This window comes from Streptopelia decaocto (assembly GCF_964273445.1).
Source record: "Streptopelia decaocto genome assembly, chromosome: 2".
Taxonomy (NCBI): Eukaryota; Metazoa; Chordata; class Aves; order Columbiformes; family Columbidae; genus Streptopelia; species Streptopelia decaocto.
The window spans coordinates 3,674,146-3,696,172 of NC_138655.1; the positions used below are offsets into that span (position 1 = coordinate 3,674,146).

Sequence of the window (22,027 nt, forward strand, 5' to 3'; positions counted from 1 at the left end):
GACTCAAGCAGATATATTAATTACTCTGCAAGTAGCCTGAGGAGAAGCAGATTGTTAGGAAGTTATTCCAGCACTGCAGAAAGAATCTAGTGCTGGGTTCCCGAGTCCAAGAGGTGCATGGACACACTGTTGGTTGGACAGTCTGTGGAGTCTCCATCCATGGAAATACACAAACCAAGGGGACAAGGTCCTGAGCAACACTCTTTAATTGACTGCTTTGAGCAGGGGTCTTGGACTAAATGATTTCCAGAGGTTCCTGTTAACCTCAATGTTGCTGGGGTTCTGGGATTTGTACAGCTTACAAAATACATCCTATTTGTCTTTTTTTCTGTTCCACTAATGTTGCCTTACTGGTAGTGCATTCAGCAGTATCTATGTTATTATGCCTATTATTGCCAGATTAATTCTTTTTATAAGAGGCAACGTCACATGAAGTCAGCATATGCTCACATTTGCTCTTGTGTATGGTAAGAGTTCAGAAATGAGTGTATATATATACACACACAATTGAAAATGTATAAATCAAACCATTCATCAAATAGATCTTTCCTTTTTACCTTACCAATGAGATTTCAGATTCAGTGGGGTTTTGACAAGCAGATCGAGGAAGGTGATTGTCTCCTCTATTCCTCTCTGGTGAGACCCCATCTGGAATCCTGTGTCCAGCTCTGGGGCTCCCAACATAAGAAGGACATGGACCTGTTGGAGAGGGTCCAGAGGAGGCCATGAAGATGGTCAGAAGGCTGGAATGAGGATAGGCTGAGAGAGTTGGTGCTGTTCAACCTGGAGAAGAGTAGGCTCCAGGGAGACCTTGTATCAGCCTTCCAGTAGCTAAAGGGGACCAACAAGAAAGCTGGAGATACATTTCTTACCAGGACATGTAGTAACAGGACAAGGGGTGATGGCTTTAAACTGAATGAGGATAGATTTAGATTAGATATAAGAAAGAAATTCTTCTCAATGAGGGTGGTGAGGCACTTGAACAGGCTGCCCAGAGAAGCTGTGGGTGCCCCATCCCTGGAAGTGTTCAAGATCAGGTTGGATGGGACATTGAGCAACATGGTCTAGTGGAAGGTGTCGCTGTCCATGGTGTGGGGGTTGGAACTAGTTGATATTTAAGGTCCCTTCCAATCCAAACTATTCTATGATTCTCTGATGTCTCCACTGGTTTTACAAATAGTATTTTGTCAGATGGATGCTATGCTGAAAGACATCCTTTTTCTATGTAAGAATCTGCACTCTGGGATTCATGGCCTATATCGAAAATAAATTTTGTAGAAAGAAAAGGTTTTGCTGCTGTTATTATTTTTTTTCTCTCTCTTAGTCCTCCACAATTCCGAAAAGCAACCATTTAATATGATTATTCTACTTGTTTCTTATAGAAAGTGTGAGTCAACTGGCTGACTTAGATCCAGCAAACCATGGCATTGTTTAAAGGGATTTTTTATTTACTATGGGAACATTATAACCTTTGCTTTTAATTCTACACAGGCGAGGTTTTCTGTGTTTTTTTTTTTTTTTTTTTTTTGTATTTTTTTGTTTGCTTGACTGTGTAACATGCCTTTTGTGCTTGCATATTATCTATTCATCATTAATGTCAGACTTTCTGTCTTTCCAGAGTGACATGTTGGATGTGAACCAGATCATTAAAGACCTGGCCTCCATGGTGCATGAGCAAGGAGACACAATAGGTAGGTATTGCTGTTAAATTATGGGCTTTATTACCCTCCTGCACCACTCCAGTGTGATGTTGTGTGTTCCCTCATAAACAGCTGTTTGTTGATGCTGTGATTATTTTCCCTGTGCTTTGGGCACTTTGTATATCCAGTGATATTTTGATCTGACAAGCTGCTCAGTGCAATAGGGTTCTGATGTTAAGGATAGTTAGCTGGTATATTTGGCATAAAATAGAATTCTTTGTGAGATTAATCCATTTCCTTTTGATTGTAAAAAGGAAGCTGGAGAACATATAACATTAACTGGAAAAGGATCCAATTCTTCCTTTCTACCTGGAACTGTCATTAAAAAACAATAGTAGTAGCAATTATTGTCATGATTATTTATGGTGGTGGAGAAAATTAGGCAGCTTGCTTTTCTTAAATGGAATTTTCTTTCCACATTGCAGGGTGTGTCTGATTAAATTTACAGTAGCCAAACACCATGATATGTCCACATGCATAGTGTGTAACTTCTGCAAATTAGTTGACCTCCTCTTGCTCTCCAGCTACCAGTGGCTAGGAGCATGATGGAGAAAACTTGGGAAAATAGATGAGTAACCCCTGGTTTTACCTTGAAGGGCAGCCCATCACTGACAGCCACCACTTTTTGTGAATAGAGGGACAAGAAACAGTAGATCTGCTCCTTTAAAATGTCTTCTGTCTCTTGTCTTTGCCACTGCTATCTTCTGATGCAGCTGAGAACAATCAGACTTTGGTTTTTCTCCATCTCTCATTTTGTATATGTATGATAACACGATACAGTGCTTCAGAAGCAGCCGTCTACTTCCAAATTTGAGAGCTAACCATCCTGAAGCCACGTTGAGGGACTTAAACTCCAGAGAAACACAAGATTCGTAGAGATATTTCTAACCTGGAGTTCTCACTGGAGCTCCTGGGAGCTGGATCAAGTCCTAAGGCATCATAAAAGAAGAAACTCTTCTCTGCTGTTTACTAATCTCTCTGGATTTCTTTGCTAAACTCACACCTTTGCAAATTTCCATTAGCATAAGATACCTCCTTTCACACTGCATCCCATACAGAAACACCACTCGGGTTCACAGGTGCAGAAAAAAATGAGATGTTATCTAAACCCCAAATTTATTTATTTATTTATTTATACTAGTTTGGAATCTAATTTTTGTACATGGATAATTTTGGAGCCCAGTTCTCTTCTGAAAGCACATCAGATGGTGATGCCTTGAGGCACATGACAGCATACATCAGCTAGCTTCAAGATCCTTGTAACTCCATTTCCTAAGGCAATATTTATTATTTTAAGATGTCGCTCATACATAGAAGTGACTCCAGCATTAACTTGCCTGTGAGAAACTGTTAGACTAAGTAGGATAGTTTGTCTTTGAGCCAGCATAATGTTTTGTTGCTTTTATATCTGACACATTCTTTCTTCTTCCTGTTTCACTACAGATTTTTAATAGTTTCTTTAGGAGTATTTTTTCAGCCTGGCAGCCAGTCAAGGTACCTTCCCGAACGATTGCAGAAAGATCCCACTGTTTATCTTTTGACATTCATATTACACAGAAGTAAGTGAGATTAAGAATCAGGAGGCAAAGGGATTTGAAACCCCCAAAGTGAAAATTCGAAAGCAATGTTGATAAGAGAGAGTTCACTTGGCACTTGCTATGTTTTTTTTTTTTTAATGCATTCCTCTTACATGCACGAAATGAAAGTGCAGTGTGTGCTTATGTAGAAAACACAGGGAAAATATATAAGCGGGGAATGTGAGATGTGCCATTTGACAAAATGCTCCCAGGGCTGTAGAGCAAACCACTCTCCAGTTCACCTCAGCTGGGGGGAATTAATGGGAAGAGCTTGTCTGGTCTCTGTGTGGCACAGACAGAATAACCCATACTTCTTACAAAAACCTAAATGTATTTTTTTTTCTGGTGTATGGACCAGTTCCTTAATAACACTCCCTAGTGTAGAGTGCAATTTCTGTCATGCAATGAGGAAATGGATGAAATATTTCTGAGGGGCCTAGAGCATCTTTCTTATGAGGAGAGACTGAGAGAGCTGGGGCTGTTCAGCCTGGAGAAGGGAAGCTGAGAGGGGATCTCATCAATGCTTAAAAATATCTCCAGAGTGGGTATCAAGAGGATGGACCAGACTCTTCAGGGGTGCCCAACAATGGGATGAGAGGAAATAGGCACAGACTGAAACACAGGAGGCTCCATTTGAATATGAGGAGAAACTTCTTTCCCTTGAGGTGTCAGAGCCCTGGAACAGGCTGCCCAGAGAGGTTTTAGTGTCTCCTTCTCTGGAGACATTCAAAACCCACCTGGACACATTCCTGTGTGATCTGCTCTGGTGAACCTGCTTTAGCAGGTGGATTGGACTAGATGATCTCCAGAGGTCCCTTCCAACCCCAACCATTCTGTGATTCTGTGTGATTCTTCCAGCCAGTGGGATTTACTGTGTAAAGATGGATTTGTATACATTTCGTCTGGACAAAGAGGTAGAGGATTGGTAAATTAATTCCTGTGTCTCTACTGCTTTAATCTTAAAACAGATGGCTAGTATGTCATCTTGGGATTTCTTCCCATTTTAAGGAGCTGGGGAGGTTACAGATACACTGGCAGAAGGTTGGTTCCAAAACGGTCCAAAAGAGAAAGAAGTGGGACACTTTTAAAGCTGTAAAATGTTTTCAGAACAATGTGGGTCTTTCCTTCTGGCTTTCAGAAGTGTGATGGAGCTGCAAGCAATGATGTAAGGGGTGAAAGTTGAATTAGAGCCCTTTAGACAAGGAATGTAGATCTTGCATGTTATATTGGCATAACTAGTAAGGTTATATACACAGATAGGTTGAAAAAACAGCTCTTCTAAAACAAAAACAGAACCACATTTTCTTTTGCCGTGGGCAAGAAAAAGAAAAAGCAGTAACTGTATTATTCAGGTCACCTTTATCCTCTGTTCCAAGACAAACAGAAACCTACAGAGGTGGATAAATATGCACTTGTCTTCATCAGATACTAACACAAATACTGGCAGCTGTGGTGTTGACACTTTCTACAGAGGAACTGGGGATTTAAGGATTCCATTCTCCCTAACACAAGCTATAAAACTGATTTCATGGAACTATGTGTGTATATCCCAGTAAAGCAAATGAAAGAACAAGCTTGAATATGTAAAATAGCAATATTCAGTATAAAACACTGGAAATGTTTCAAGCTGTTGAGGCACTGTTGAATGTCCATCTATGAGCATGGAAAGGAATGACTGTTGCTCTAGCAATCACCCACAAGATAATTTACTTCTCATAGTGCCGAGTCCTTGATACTTGCCTTGGAAGCTTTGGCTAAACAACCCTTCCACTACCATGAAAGTAAAGTTTAGCAGTGGAGATGGCCCTCTTTTAGCAGCCTTAAGATCTTGCTATCGGTACATCAGATCCACAAAGTTACCATCAATGCACTCCAGAACCTCCTGGATTATTTGTGCCCTGCTGTGTTGTCCCTCCAGCAGATATTGGGATGGTAGAAGTCCCCCATGAGGACCAGAGCCTGCAGATGTGAGGCTGTTTCTATCTGTCCATAGAGGGCCTCATCCACTTTGTCTGTCCTCTTTTTAATCCTAACCCATAAACTCTCCATCAGCTCCTTATCTATCCGCAGGCACTTCAGCTACTCTCTTACATAAAGGGCAACTCTTTCTCATCATCTTCCTGTCCTTCCTAAAGACCCTGTGTCCTTCCAATACAACACTCCAGTCATGGGAGCCATCCCACCACGTCTCTGTGATCTCAACAAAATCATAGCCCTGCAACTTCACCCAAATGTCAAACTCTTTATGTTTATTCCCCATACAGTGTGTATACTTTAGAGAGGCAACCCAACATGTTATGTTCCTGGAGAGGGTTTTGAGTACTTGTCCACATGGTTGTCTTGTAGACACCTTGCTACCTACATGAAACTTCTATAGGTGACCCTGCCCAGGCCCAATTGTGATGACTTTTTGAACCCTTCCTGCCACACCACTCCATGCCCATTATTCAGCAGTCCAGTCCATTGTTCTCTCACAGGACTGTTGGTCACCCTGTCCTGCCTCCATCATTCCTAGTTTAAAGCCCCCCATATGAGGTCAGCCACCCTATTGATGAAAATAATTTTGCCCTGCCTAGTGAGGCGGATCCCATCTCTCCCAAGCAGATGCTGATCTGCAAACAGGGTTCCGAGATTATAGAACCCAAACCAATGTTGTCAGCACCAATTCCACAGCCAATTATTAAATTATTCTCTTAGTACCCTTCTCCTCACACCCTTTCCCCTCACCAGCACCCCACAAGGATCAAGCTGCATAAGATGCTTTTTCTAAGAACTCCTGTAAAATTCTGTGAAAATACTCTTTTTGTTGATTCAAAGGTAACCTAGGCCACTAGCTTGTTTTGCCTTCAAGGGCTTTAACTCACTGATACAGTAATCACAGAACATAACTATATAACTACATAGTGTCTGTCAGCCTAGAGTCCATAGACCTGCCAAGATAAATATAACCATGGCAGCTGGTTCTTTCCTTCAGTCTCAGAAGAACTCAGTGTCAATATATTCAGTCCTCAAGTAGTGCTGGTGTTCACTGACACACCACATTGTCACTTATTTTCTAATAATAATAATAATAATAATAAACCTTCTTCAAAGTAAAATCCATTTGTGTGAATGCAAATGTGTCGCTTATTTTAGAAGACTTTGAATGTGGGGAGTTTTTTGTTTGTTTGTCTGTTTTTAGGTTTGGGGTTTTCTTTTCCTGTGAAATCAGCTCAGTTTTGTTGTCTCTTTTATCGTCATTGCCTTTCTGACCTGAAGGCTGGTTTAACATGTAGACGCTGTCAACAGTCACCCTTCCACACATGTCCTCCTCCAGTCTGGCTGCCTGAACACCACAGCCAAGAGTCTGTTCTCAGAGATGATGGGGGAAACTGAGCTGAGAAATCATTCAACTGGATCCTTAACTAAACTCTCCTGAGTTGTGTGTCTCGGTTGGAACATCTGCAGAAAATGAGCACATCTTGAGAATAGTCCCTGAATACCTGAATGTAACAGCTATAAAATCTACATTCAGTTGAATGTGGTCTGCAAAGTCTCTCATTTGGTTAAGTTTCCTAAGTGATCTCGGAGGAGGTTGTTATATGAATGAGTGCATTTATGTTCTTATTCATTCCTGATGAAGTGGGAAATCTTCTCCTGTCTCTCTTGCTTTCAGCCACTTGTTGAGACATAGGGTTATGTGTCAGTACAGAGCAGGAGGGATACGCTGGGTTATTTCTGCATAAGTGAGAATCTGTTCCACTTCCCAAGAAACCTCCAATTTCTTTGTGCGTTTTAGGTATATATCCTGTCATCAGTTTGCTCTTTTGTTATCAAAGTCTAATGAAGCTTTATTGTAAACCACCCCAGCTCTGGAATTGTATAGTATTACTACCATTTCATTGCCTTGTATGCAACAACTTTAAGATCGCGGTGTTTTGTATACCACCGGCTTGCTCTCCCTGTTTATCTGGACTGCAGCAGTGGTGGCCTCTACTGTCACTTTTTACACATCCTTGGCTTCAGACAGCCCTGAAGAGTCTGTAAAGTGCTCAGTTTTGTGTTGGGCACAGGTTTATGACTGCTGCTACAACTGAAATATTGGAGTCAGATGTGGGCTACCATGATGAGGTTCTACAAGGCCAAGTCCAGCAGCTGGATCACAACAACCCCAGGCAGCACTACAGGCTCAGGGAAGAGTGGCTGGAAAGCTGCCCAGTGGAAAAGGACCTGGGGGTGTTGAATGACAATGGCTGAACATGAGCCAGCGTGTGCGCAGGTGGCCAAAAAGGCTTGTATCAGGAATAATGTGTCCAGCAGGACTAGAGAAGTGACTGTACCCCTGTCCTGAGCACTGGGGAGGCCAAACCTCGAATCCTGGGGTCAGTTTTGGGCCCCCAACACCAAGAAAGCCCTTGAGGTGCTGGAGTGAGTTGAGAGAAGGGAACAGAGCTGGGGAAGGGGCTCGAGCACAAGTGTGATGGGAGCCCCTTGAAGGGACCTGGGGGGTTCAGCCTGGAGAACAGGAGCTGAGGGGAGACCTTCTGATCTCTGAACTGCCTGAAAGGAGCTTGGAGCATGGAGGGGGTTGGTCTCTTCTCCCAAGGAACAAGTGATAGGATAAGAGGAAATGGCCTCAAGTTGCACCAGGGGAGGTTTATATTAGGTATCAGGAAAAATTTCTTCACAAGGAAGGGTTGTAAGGCAATGGAACAGGCTGCCCAGGGCAGTGGCGGAGTCACCATCGCTGGAGGTATTTAAAAGACATGTAGATGAGGTTCTTAAGGACATGGTTTGGTGCCAGTTGGACCAAACCATGTGGACTCAATGGTCTCGAGGGTCTCTTCCAACCAAAATGGTTATATGATTCTCTGATCTCTGACCAACTCATCTTACTTAAGATAATAGGCAGTAGAAAAAAGATGCATGAACTTTTGTTCTTCTTACCTGTTTCTGCTTCCTATGAGTGAGCTTTCGTGTCTTCTCTTGTCATATGTGGACTTTCACATTTAGCTCTAGTGCTGACGGTGCTGGTAAGACAGCTCATGCTGGTTTATAAGGGAAAGAATAATGGGTGACTGTACACTTGCAAATTTACTAATGCCTAAAGATTTGTCGGCTGTTCTCTGTTTGACCCTCGTAATGTGATTGGGCTGGTATACTTGCAGCTAATGAGCCAGCTAATTTTGTACAAGAAACAAGGCTCTTCCTTTTATGAGGTCTATTGCCACCAGTAGGATTCTTCTCACACCTATTTATCGGAAGTGATTTTTGGGCAGTTGCAACTGCTGTGTTCTCAATTTCTAGTAATGCTGCAATTGAGCAGTAAATGTCATAAAGGCAGAAGCAGCCCAGGTGGTTGTTTTATTCCTGCTGGGAAGTTTTATACGCTGCCACAGACTATGTTTGAGAGGCCATGGCATGAGTAGGTTAAGAAAATCAAATGAGCCATGTAAAGCAAAAGAGGTCAAGCAAGTTGTAAATATCGGTGACTTTGCTTTGTAGGTAAAATATATGATCTTTCCAAGACAGCAAGCAGAAATAAAGTATGTTTATTTCTATGAATCAACACCCCCGTCATCCTCATTTATTCCTGTGACAATCTCGGACTGACACATCAGTTGACTGAGCTATAGGACTCGATAGCTTATGCCATCAGCTGTGTGATGGAAGATGAGTGTTGTGTTAATTGTAGACAAAAGTGGACTTCTGAAAAATGCTGCATACAAGTGAAATTAAGGTGTTTATTCAAACTCTGTCAGTTCCTCAGCTGGATTTGGAAAAACAAATATAATTATCTTGATCTTTCTTTTTTTGCCATTTTAAAGAAACATATCCTATTGTGGTTTGAAATAATACTTTCTTTAACTTGGACAGAGAAGAGAAGCTGAGAGTAGATCTCATCAATGTTTATAAATATCTCAAGGGTGGGTGTCAAGAGGATGGACCAGACTCTTCTCAGTGATGCCCAATGATGAGATGAGGGGCAATGGGCACAGACTGAAACACAGGAGGTTCCATCCGAATATAAGGAGAAATTTCTTTAAGGTGCCAGAGCCTGGAACAGGCTGCCTGGAGAGGTTGTGGAGTCTCCTTCTCTGGAGACATTCAAAACCCACCTGGACACATTCCTGGTGAACCTGCTTTAGCAGGTGGGTTGTACTGGATGATCTACAGACGTCCCTTCTAACCCCAACCATTCTGTGATTCTGTGATGTCTTATAGCATTAAAAAAAAAAAAAAAAGATGTTAAGTTTACATCACAAGGAAAAAGAAGTAGCATGCTACACATGAGTAGGTAGAATTTCCCAAAGCAAGCTAGATTGAGTGCTGTTTTGCTCTTTAAATTACTTTCGGGATTATTTTGGAAAAATAAGAAAATCTGATGTGGCCAAACACAGAAAAAATGTCCTGTTGAAATACCTTTTTTTATCAGAAAAATAATGAAAAAAAAAAAAAAGTGAATTGGGATTATTGCTGTGATATTATATCATCCCATGTGCAAATTTTGTGGAATTAAAAATAGAGCCTTGGATTACCCAAAGGCATATGAGAGCATCATGTGGCAACTGTGGATAACTCAGGTAGATAAAAGAAAATGTGCACCAGGCAATGAGAGCAGAGGCCATACTGTGTACCTTCAGGAAACTCTTCATATGGTAAATACCAATAATTTGAGACCACTTCTCTGTAAGAAATAACAGTAAATTGCTGTGTATCCACTAAAGTGGTAACATTTCTACACTCTGCCATTTAGCACAGAGCAGATGATACAAGGTACCTTCTTCCCCAGTTGGTTGTACTATTTTCCAATAGATGTACGTAGGATAACGTTTGAATTTTAAATCCTTGGTAGATGTGTCCTGGCAGTCATGGTATACCTCTGGCAGGGTGATACCATTCCTCAACACATACATATGTAGCAGATACTTGACATTTCCAAGATGCATTTCAAGGACAGTATAAATCACTCGGGAGCTGAACTGTTGTAAATTTATGCTGGTGTTCGGCCATTGCCTTATAGCCGCTTTTATTCATACGGACTAAGGCTTTGCTGAAGAAAATCAGCAGGAAGGGCTGGTTATGACATTTTAGGGTAGTTTAAACAGTCTTTGCAGGCCTGCCTGGAAAATTAGTGTGAGTGGTTGTTCAGTGCCTCAATCTTTACCTCTGAGGGTTGTGGTGGAAGAATTAGAGCTCTGCTAAAATCAAATAGAAATCTAGGTGTTATCTGCCTTTTGTTGGAAGCAATAACCATGGCTCTTGATGACTCATGGAGCTGCAAATTGTATTTCACTGCACCCATCTAAGCCAATGTGACTCATTTAGCCTTAGTTCAGCATGCAGAAAAGACTATTTTATAAATCCTCTCGTGTGCGGAATTTTATAATGTTATGCTTACATTGAAGTTTGCAAATGACCAACCCTAAGCCATTTTAAACTTCACAAGAGCTGCCATAGTTTTTTCTTCCCCAGAACATCCATAGTTGTGCCTATAGAGAGCCTGAGGGTCTTTTGTCTGTGGAATTCAGCTCGCTTCCAATTCTCCAAGTATATGGCAATTAGAATGAGCAAAATTCCCTTCTTTATGCCAAAAGCAATTTCACCCCAAATTTGGCTTTTAATGGGAAATAAACCTGTATACATTACCAAAATACTCTATTTTTATTATCTGTGCGCGTGCTTCTCAGTATGTTGTATTGATTATTTTTAGTCAGAAGTTAAAGTGATAAAAGAGGGTTGAGCTTATTAAAGTGCTAAAAAGAAAAGCATACTGTGAAACCTAAAGGGGCCCATTTTGGTTACTGCCAAGTGAGAACATTTTAAAATTCTCATTTACGAGCTCACTTTCCTGTCTTTGAATCGGTTTTACTGAAAATACTGCCTTGTGAAACCAATGCATTGTTGTCTCTATAAAGACTCAGGTCATAGGGGTTATTCCTTGATACATTAGGACAAAAACCCCACTGTCACTCCAGTAATTTCACATATAAGATACCTGTTGGTCATTAGCAGAACTTGATCTCAGAAAATACATAAATAGATAAGGTTGAAAGACACCTCTTGGGGTCATGATGATTTCTCTCTCTGTGTGACAAGCATGTCATAAAATCGTGTCAAATTACATCTAAAACCTAGTTAGCTCTCCCACCTTCACTACTCCACTTTAACCAGAAGATTAACAGTATTTTCCTGTTTCCTTGGTGCATTTGTTTGCAACCACCATCTGCTTTGATGCAGCCCTGTCCCTCAGTTTAATAAAATGGTGATCACATGGCCTTAAGGTTTTTGTTTGTTTTCATACTGTACCATAAACATCTCATCACAGACTGAGGACAGAAAATTGTTTTGGGATTCAGGCTCTTTGGAAAATACTGAACCCAGGGCTGGGTTATCTTACTTAGAATCATAGAATCGTAGACTCATAGAATAATTTTGGTTGGAAGAGACCCTCAAGATCTTCGAGTCCAACCATTAACCCAACACTAACCCACGTTCCTGAGAACCTCATCTACGTGTGTGTTCAACCCCTCCAGGGATGGTGACTCCACCACTGCCGTGGGCAGCCTGTTCCAATGCCTGACAACCCTTTCCATTAAGAATTTTTTTTCCTAATATCCAATCTAAAGCTCCCCTGGTGCAACTTGAGGCCATTTCCTCTCATCCTGTCACTTGTTACTTAGGAAAAGAGACCAACCCCCTCCATGCTCCAAGCTCCTTTCAGGCAGTTCAGAGATCAGAAGGTCTCCCCTCAGCTTCTGTTCTTCAGGCTGAACCCCCCAAGTCCCTCAGCCGCTCCCATCACACTTGTGCTCCAGCCCCTTCCCTAGCTCTGTTCCCTTCTCTCAACTCGCTCCAGCACCTCAAGGGCTTTCTTGTAGCCCTTATTTGAGACGAAAGTCACTGTCCTTTCATACCCAAGCCAAAGGAGAAAGGAAAAGGCAAACCCTTCCAGCAGGTTTTTTCAGTTTCTCTAAATCCTACCACCTCTCTGGAAATTCTTGCCTTTCCATCCTCAAACAAGGTGTCTTGGCAGGGAGCCTGGAACTGGGCAAAGTGAAGGTTTGAACTGTCACTCGCATTCAGCAAAGATGCACTGACCCAGCTGTGAGTGACATGTTCATCATTCACTTCTTAACGTCATTGATTTATTACTTACTTCCTTGTCATTTGACCCAAATTCTCTTTCCTTCCCTAGCTTTCCTGTTGTTAATCAGCAGAAATATCAAGTTAAACTGTGTTACATATTGATGTCTCTTTTTTATAGAGTTTTAGAGCTGTTTCTATGGGATTTTGTTTGTTTTATTTTCCCCCCGTGTGTCAGGATTACAAGATGCTACAAAAGATATTTTAAATTGGAGATTTTCTTATTCTGAGGCTGGTATTCCCCTGTCAGGAGAACAAGTGAGCAGAAACAGAGCCACCAGGGTCCAACCTCCTCCTGTAACGTCACATCAACTCATACAGGACATGTAGCACACATCCATCCTACTTGTGGAAGCCCAGGCCATGAAAAACATAGATGGTGTTTGTAAAACATCGCGCATAACATATGATTAGCTAAGGGGGCGTTCACAGTGTTTAATTTTATCTAATGAAGACAAATGTCCTTAGTCGCCCCAGAAGGCAGAGGAAAGTGTGGGTTTCCTCTGGAGGGCCATTTAGGGACACTAAATTAAGCTCCTGCTCTGATTTCCCCCTGCCCCAAGAGGAGCACAGAGAGATTACTCTTGTTTTAGTAGGATGTCTTTCAGAACCTTCTCCTGTAACTCTCCCAGGTCTAAATGATTAATTTTCTGATGACAATCAGCCTTGAAGAGGCGTTGAGTAGTGAAGGATCTGCACTAAGAAACATCAGATACATGAGGAAGTTCTGTTACTTCGATCAGGCAATTGTCAAGGTGTTCAGCACATTCCCTCCACCCCTTCCAAATTTCCCAAATCCCCCTTCCAAATCCCATCACAAAGTAGCTTAATGCATAGAGACGCTTGCCTGCATAAAGCTGTATTTTGTAACCCTAAACCTCGTCAGAATTTGTGCTTCTAAAATTAACAGTGGTCCCAGCAGGTCGTTAGTTTTTTACCTGATTTTTCCTTTTTTTTCTCCCCATCTTAACATGTGTCACAGTTTGGCTGTAGGAAAGTTATGTCATGTTTGAGCCTTGGGTGGTCAGGAACTGAATTTCAAGTGATGCAAACTGCTGTTTGTGGCTGGTTCTTATGGAACCTCCACAGAATGTATACAAATTATTTTAGGCAAAAGCAATCTGGTTAACTATGCATCATGTAGTAATCCTTAACCTGAGAAGTCAATACCTGTCAGCAACTAGGCAACTAAGAATTTGTCACTGTTGGTGACAAGTTATTCTGGCTGATGAAGTTAATGACTTATTAATATTAAGTTATTAACTTATTAACTCTTGATTTCTCTTCCTTTTGCCTTGTTCTTTCCATATGCAGAAAAGCTGCTAAACACAGTGCTGGAAATTGGATCGGGGCTTGTATTACTTAATATTTGCCAATTATGCAACACCATCCTAATGTGCAGAGAAAGCAAGCACTGCCCTGTCCTACAAAGCCAATCTAGCCCATCGGTATATGACTTTTCAGATATTTTTCACTTCTAAATGGAAAATATTAAGTGTCCCTCCACTGCTACTCCTACAAAATATGTAGAATGACCAATTATTAATTTGTGGGTCAGCATCAATGTCTATCTGGAAAGACAGCAGGCCCACTCCTGGAGTTAAGATGTCTATGTTATTATTTTTAAATAAAAATATAATCCCAATTGACAGTGATAGCACTGGTGGAGATGTGATAGTAGGACTTTCCTTGTAAACTTGCCTAGGACCTTGTTATTATCAAGTAACAGGTTAAAATCTGTCTGCCATGTCTCACTTACAAGAAACACTGTGTTTCTCAGACATACCTATTTGAAGTAGACCCTGGGTAGAACCACTCACATGGCAAAACCACAGCTCAGTACAGTGTGCCATTCATGTTTTTGTTTGTCATTTTTTTCTCATTCAGCACCAGTTTTCTTCTACTGGTTTTGAAAACAAAAATCTGTCATTTTCCCAGGAAAGCCTTCAGATCTATGCAATACTGGAAATAAACTCTTCAAGGCTATCACTGATGTGTGTGTATGTGATGCTCTTCTAAGGCTCTGTAGCAACAAATTTAATATTTCTTTGCAGACAGAGTCAGTTAAAAGCTGAGTTGAAAGCCTTTTGATCTCTTCCTGCTAAGTCCCGAATGCAAGAAAAGCATTTGGGCAGAGGTCAGTGATGCTGACTAAGGTCCAGAGTGTTAAACTCTTAATAAAAATGGTTTCAGAAGCATTGGATATGGCCAGTAAAATTATGGTATATCAATCTATAAAAGTGCCATCCATGTAGTTTATTTCTTGTGTATTACAGTATGCATGATCTAAAATAAAAATAACAAAACCCCATCTCTCCCAGGTATAATACAAGAGGTTTCCAAGCGTTGAGATGAAGTTTGCTTGTTCCATGGTTCTGTTGGCTTGTGGTTTCTTTGCTCTTTTTTTTTTTCTTTTTAATTTATGACAAATGTATAATTACATTAACAGGTTTAAAACAGTTTCACTTTAAAATGCCAAAATCTGAGCACAACGACTTTCCACAGTTTATTTGTAAAGCCTCATTTCTTTACCTATGACAAAGGTGGCTAGTCTGATTAATATTCTTTCCTTCAAAAATAAAAGAATGAACTACTTAAATCTTCTGTGGCACACCTTATTCAAATTCCTGATAATATCATCTGAAGAACTTTCATTATTTTTTTTAAGGTTTAGATAAATCGCTGGAACCTGATTCTCTGTGGTTTAATTGCTCCTGATCATTACACTCCACGGTGTAATAACTGTTCTAAAACCCACAGAAGCAGCCCAAGTGCACATAATCTCCTGTTGCAGCCAAAAATTGTTGGCTGCACATGTCTTAGCAGAGAAGCTGGTCCAGATTTGTAAGATTTCTGCTTGAAAGGCAACACCTTATTTGTAGGTTTTATACCATAAATGTCTTACTTTCTAAGGACAGCTCTGGAGTCAAAGTTAATACTTGTGTTTGATGGAAGTGGGGAGCTGCCAGCTGCCATGATAATCTTTCTTTTCTAGTCTCATATTGATTCATCATGGTTTCTTCAATGTCACTCAACGTCAGACCTCTCAATCTAGGAGGAGATTCTTCTTAATTTTAAGTACCAGCAATCTGTCTCAACCTGAGCCATCTGTAAAGACCTTTCTTGCAGCTTGGGAACGTCATCCAGGAGTTTAGGTTATGATCCCATCAGTGGCAGCTACTGTAGAGTGGGATGAATTGTACAGTGTGGTCTTGCTCCCTGTTGACTGTGATAGTGGCCAAGGTGACTTGCTCAAGCGCAGTCACCTGGGGATGATCAATAACCCACATGTACTCTGATGAATCTTATCCCTTGGCTCTGATAATGAGATAATTTCAGATACAACCTGCCATGCCCCTTCTGGAATTTAATTATTAAATTTACCAACCTTGGGCTGGTTTTTTTTGAATTCTTTATCAGTCTTTCCATCAATTTCAGTAGGAATGGGATGAGCTACTAAACTCCATCCAGCAACACATGAAGAGCTGTGATACTGCCTCTCACTGGTGGGTTAAGTGTTCATCAAAATAGGTGGCATTCCTATTTCACTGTGGTCCTACACCTTGCAAACAAGAGGCTGCTCATCTCTTTATGCCCATGAGTAAACTGCTGAATTGCTGTTGGTATAAAGTCTTTTGGTTTAGGTTTGCACCGTGTAATTATCTTCTATTATCTTAATTTGCAGATAGTATTGAAGCCAACATTGAGACTGCATCTTCTAATGTAGAATCAGCCAATGAGCAGTTGGCAAAAGCCAGTCAGCACCAAGTAAGTGGGACTAAAAAACCCTACAGATACATTCAGTAATAGTATTTAAAATAAGGAGAACACTTGGCGGCTGGGAAACCACATGGCTCATGGGCTGCGTTGGATTTGTGCTACCTGGAAAGATGATAGAGCATACTCTAAGTAAGAGCTAAACTTTTTTTCTTATATATGTGATTAAATTACTGTAACATCGGCAATTTCTGTTAGAGTAGTCATTAAGAGATCTGCATATTAAAGAGACATTTCCCAGTGGGAAACTCAACAATTAGCTACTGTTGTTCTTAGAAAGACATCATAAGAAGTGCATCATTTAAGTGTATATGTGCTTTTTATTGGAGTGTTTCCCTATAATCAGGCAACAGTGCTTTACAAAAACAACTAAATTGTCAAAAGACATGATGTGATTGGTGAATAATGACTACGGGAATGTTGTTCAGCACTTTTTAAAGGCAATTTGAGGGTAGGTGATATTTTTTTCTTTTTCTTCATTGGAGCAAGAGTAAAACACACACACAAAGACAAACATTAGTATTTTTGAAAATAGCTTGACCAGAAAGAACTGTTTGATGATTATAGCTTATACTTTCTAGGGATGAAGGGGCAGGAGGGGAAAGCGAACAAAGAAAAAAAAAATGCTATTGGTTGCGTTGGACTGACAGAACAAAAGCTGTTAGTTTCCTTTTTTCCTGAGTCATAAATTGCTTTGTTGAAGTCCAAAGTGTGTTTCATGTATCTGGAGTCTTGTGTGATAAAGTGTAGCTGAAGTCCCTGTGAGTACATAGTGTTTCCTTGTTGGTCCTTGGACTCGGTGAATTCTGAAGGTCTGTGGCAAACCTTCAGATCAAAGAAGTAAGAGCCGCAGTCATTTCACTCCACTGAAAAGGGGTAATGTGATTTTAAAATTATCTACAGCTTATTTTATGGTGAAACATGCTTTGCCAGTTTTGGGTAATAAGAAGAACTTTTGTAGGACTTTGATATTGCAGAAACTAAGTGTGGCAAATACATTCACGACGTGTGTCACCCTAGATTTAGTCCTACATTTGCCTAGAAAAAAGCCTGTTGCATTTTTACAGCATGAAGTCTAAAATGAGACAAGAACAAATTTAATACTTGACAGTAGAGCCGCTCGCAAAGCTGCAAATGAGTTAATGACAGTTTTAGCTAAGAAGGTCAAAGAGTATTCAAGCAGAAAATGAACGCAGCACAGTGTAAAGGATCTCCTTTTTATTGACCAGCAGGAACTGCTGAAATAGCCTGGCCAGTAAGGAAGTCCTTTATTCTTCAAATACCCCGTTTCCCCAGAAATAAGATCTACCCCAAAAATAAGATCTAGCATGATTTTTCAGGATTTTTAAGAATGCTCGAAATATAAGCCACACTCCAAAAATAAGCCCTAGTTACAGTTCATGAAAAAAATCAATTTAAATATTGTCAAGGCATCTATGCATGTAAAAAAGTAATAAGTTTTGGAGCAAAAATTAATATAAGGCCCTGTCTTATTTTTGGGGAAACAGGGTATGTTGATCAAGATGAAGATATAACCAGTTTTAGCGAGTCAGCTGTTGTTGGGAACATAAATGTGTACCAGCTATAAAATACTTCAGATTCTCTCTTGTCCTTGGAACAAGCCTGTATAGACAAATATCACTTAGATAAATTCTGCTATCAAAGAACATGTGCAATATAGACAGGTAGATACCCTGGATACTACTGGATGAGGATCACTAGACAGATGCCTGCAACCCCAGCATGATGTCGGTCACCTCTTTCATTAGGTTCCCTGAGATATAGATATAAAATAAGGTGAAGATTTTGTGACTTTGATTGCTGTCTGGGTTTGTCGAGTGGCATGTGACACCTCCTCTATTACGTGCTGTGATATCTGCGCATCTTGTGTCCAAAAGGACATTGTCCCCATAATGTGACAAGAACTGGCACACAGGCCTCAAGGGCTTTTGTAGGAAATGATGTTAATGCTGTGGGATACAGGTCATCCTTCCAGGTTCTGTCTGTGATTTGGGCTGCTTTAGAAATACCTAGAATGGATTTGGGAGGATGATCAAGCATATGGCCTTCTGGGTGAAACCCCTTCCAGGGGAACTGCCATAGTTTTGCGCACCTTAAATTCTCTACACTCTTCTATGCCACTCAGAGATCAAAAGCACAGTCTGTTTTCTAATTTTATTCTGAGTAGTTTTCCTTGTTATGTTGAACTGCCAATTCATTAATGTATTTGGCTGTTACCTGTGACCTCTAGTATAGTGTGATTGTCTTGTAAGTGCAGACTGAGTTACATATATTGGTTACTTGTTGCTGTTTATATGTATATATGTAAATGAATGTGTGTGTATGTAGTATTCTTATATTGACAAATCTATACATAAATTGAGAAATCAGAACTGTCAACATCACTGAAATATTTAAGCATAAGAACTACTGTAGACCTTAATGAATGGATTTCTGTCAGGAATAAAGATTAAGTAACTGTTTATTTAGCGTAATGTTTGCATATAATACAGTTCACTCACTTCAACAATATGACTTGGGATACCAGTCCCAACCTGTACATTAACATAACAAAGCATGAGTAAATAGCTTTGTAAATATCTAGTACAAAACAAAGCATTTAGGTTCCCTGCCATGATAAAAATGTTTAAACAAATGTAAATATCTTTCTGCTGGACTTCTTTGTTTGCATTTTAAATTTTGAAAGGTGCTCCTTCATCTCGAGATGCGTGTTCTCACAGTAGTGTGTTATTGCTTTGTGTGAATTTTCATTTACCTCATCTAAAAAGCAAAACCACAAAGCCATAAACAAATAATAGAGGACATAATAGGGAAATATATGGTAATTAAGGTAGTGTTGGCCAACTTTCAGGCTAGACAAGTGTGTGGCCCCTTCTCTCAATGAATGGAAGGGAACAGTAGACTGTGCAAATGGTTCTACTTCCCTCCTCTCTGTTCCCTTCCACCTACTGCTCCATGGGCCTGCACATCTTCCCCATTTTCCATGGACGCACCATGAGGTAGGTGTAACTCTTCACTGGTCACCATACAGAGGTGAGATACCAAGTCAAAGCCCTTCTGTGTCTCCATCGGACATGAGTCAGCTTGTCTCAGCAAAGAGTTGGGCATGGTCATTATAAGAGGCAGGATCGGTCAGCTCAGGAAAGTAGATGTTCTCGATTTATCATTATGCTCTTGATCTTAGATTCCATGGGAAGTCCCTGAGTCCTTGTGGGGTACCATCATTGGCAACCACATTTTTGTCTCTAGTCCCTCTTCTCAGCTGTAGAATTCACCCCCTGATAGTAACACTTCTGTACTTCTCCAGATAAATTCACTAAGGAGCCTTGGTGGTCAGGTATTGCAAAGACTCTGTGGACCACACAGAAGAAAAAAAAGCAATACCCATAATGTACCCATGATGTAGATTTATCTTATTTTATTTTCCATAAATTTTTCCCTGCCATTGTAAACCACTGTATGTCTTCTGACTTCAGCGCTGCTTCATTTAGATTAGGTGATAGGTACTTACTATGTTGTGCTGCAATAGAAGATGTGGTAGACGAGCTTGTGTTTAATCATGAGGAAAAAAAGTTATTACATCCCAGAGGCATAAAAGGTTTAATGGGAACTGTCAGAGCTTTGGAAGAAATGCTCTTTTTATTTTTTTCCCCTGATTTTAAACTATTATTATTACAGAATAATTGTTTGCTCTTGAACTTGTTTTTACTACAAGTAACAGTTAAGCTGAGTCACTGTATTATCTGTAGAAACATGCAGGGTCAAAATGCAGATGAAAATATTAATGTTGGATAGTGATACCAGGAGTAGAGGAACAAGAGGCCTGTTGCCATATGAAACCCATCTTGGTCACTGAAACCTGACAATTCTACTATGTTGTCCTGCTTTTCACTACACAAATCAAGTTTAAAAAGCAACTGAAAGGCAAACAAGTCTGACAGAGAGAAGCTAGAAGAAGTAATCTCCTGCAGTAGACTTGCTTCAGTGTCTTTCTTTTCTGTGAGGGCCTCGTATCTCTTGGACATAAAGCAGAGATGATAACCCTTCCCATTTAATACCAATAGCCTAGACTTGTCTCTTGAAATGTTATTGTCCGTGCACTTAGACAAAATGATTCACTAAAAAACCCACTAATTTGAACATGAGGAAAATTCCTGTCTGGAAGATACAGATTTATTGGACCAAAGATGGGTGGTGGCAGCATCTCTGTCTGAGTTAGGTGTCTGGACTTCCTTTACACTGACCAGGAGAAGACATTGCTTCTAGGGCATGTCTTGTCTTATCTTACAGGAGATGTCTAACATAAGTCCAATGATCTCTCTGGAGGTGTCTGTTCCCTCTTTTGTCTATAAAGTCCAGATGATAGCAAATACATGCAAACATTGGGCCCCTCATCATAAGAAAGACATTGAAATACTAGAGAAAGTGCAAAGGAGGCGATGAAGCTGGTGAAGGGGCTGGAGCACAAGTGTGATGGGAGAGGCTGAGGGACCTGGGGTCTTCAGCCTGGAGAACAGGAGCTGAGGGGAGACCTTCTGATCTCTGAACTGCCTGAAAGGAGGCTGGAGCATGGAGGGGGTTGGTCTCTTCTCCCAAGTAACAAGTGACAGGATGAGAGGAAATGGCCTCAAGTTGTGCCAGGGGAGGTTTAGATTGGATATTAGGAAGAAATTCTTCACAGAAAGGGCTGTCAGGCATTGGAACAGGCTGCCCAGGTCAGTGGTGGAGTCACCATCCCTGGAGGGGTTTAAAAAGCATTTAGATGAGGTTCTTAGGGACATGGTTTAGTGCTAGAGTCAGGTTATGATTGGACTTGATGATCCTGAGGGTCTCTTCCAACCAAAATGATTCTATGATTCTATGATTTCAAAGGAAAATGAATCCCATCCATATCACCTATCCCTTTACTGGAAAAAAAAAAAAAGGGATCTAGACACCTGATGGTCTCAGTACTTGCCTTTGAGACAAGCTTAGGTGGAATCAGCATCACACAGAAGGGCCAACTGCGATGAGATGAGAAATTCTGTGCTGCTTGGTTTGTTCATAGCTTCCTGCAGATGGATGGAGAGGAAGAAAAAGAAACAAACGCAGACTCCACGGATACATATTAAACCAGTTACTCTTTTTGATGCGAAGTTTGGCCTAAGTTCAGCTTGGCCGCACTGACTGAAGGACTCTGTGTGCTGACTGTTGAAGCTAATTTGTTTTGGAAGGGCTGCTTGTTTTTCTCTGATTAATGCTGGTTACTTTCCTTCCCTGTATCCTCTCTGGAAGTCAAGCTAATTTGGATTCACTGGCATCGGAAAGACAAGCAACAGTTCAGTGACCCACTTGTGTAGTCTAAGAACAATGAGGTTTTTTCCTGTAAAAAAGCAATTCCTGGGTCTGGCTTTCAGGGATACACAGAGGGGCATTTTGAAGGCTGGAGCTTTAAGGAAAAAAAGCCTTCTAAATCTGTGAAATTTGCAGAGAGATCTTATTGCCTGGGGACCGCTAAAAAAGGGCTGGCTTCAACTTTTGCACAAAAAACTCCTTGGTGTTTTAAAAATGAAAGAAAATTTGAATTTCCAAAATCACCTTCTCACAGTCTTTAAAATGTCCTGCTAGCCTCTAAAAGCCACTTGCTACTTATAAATACTGTGATAATGAAGATTGTCTTCTCCTCTTCCCTATGCATATGCCCTAAGATCCTGACTTACACTGCTGTTAAATTGTTTTAAAGCTAATAGTTCTAAAACTATGGTGTATGGCCAGTTAGCACCACAATATGGTGGGATTGCACTGCAAATCCACAGTGGACTGGTGGGGCTGGAATATCTTGTTGAA

The 22,027-nt window shown here is 40.6% G+C and overlaps 1 protein-coding gene across 4 annotated transcripts in view; it reads left to right on the top strand.

Annotated features, from left to right (window-relative positions):
• The window catches only part of TSNARE1 (t-SNARE domain containing 1), a 531,215-nt gene that overhangs the window by 330,090 nt on the left and 179,098 nt on the right, over window positions 1-22,027 (top strand). For 3 of the 4 annotated variants that reach the window (XM_082045886.1, XM_082045887.1, XM_082045888.1), the window contains 2 exons: window positions 1,619-1,691; window positions 16,089-16,171. In XM_082045886.1, coding sequence (XP_081902012.1) covers window positions 1,619-1,691; window positions 16,089-16,171 — 156 coding nt within the window. The remainder of the gene's footprint in view (window positions 1-1,618; window positions 1,692-16,088; window positions 16,172-22,027) is intronic. The other variant, XM_082045889.1, reaches the window with a different exon arrangement.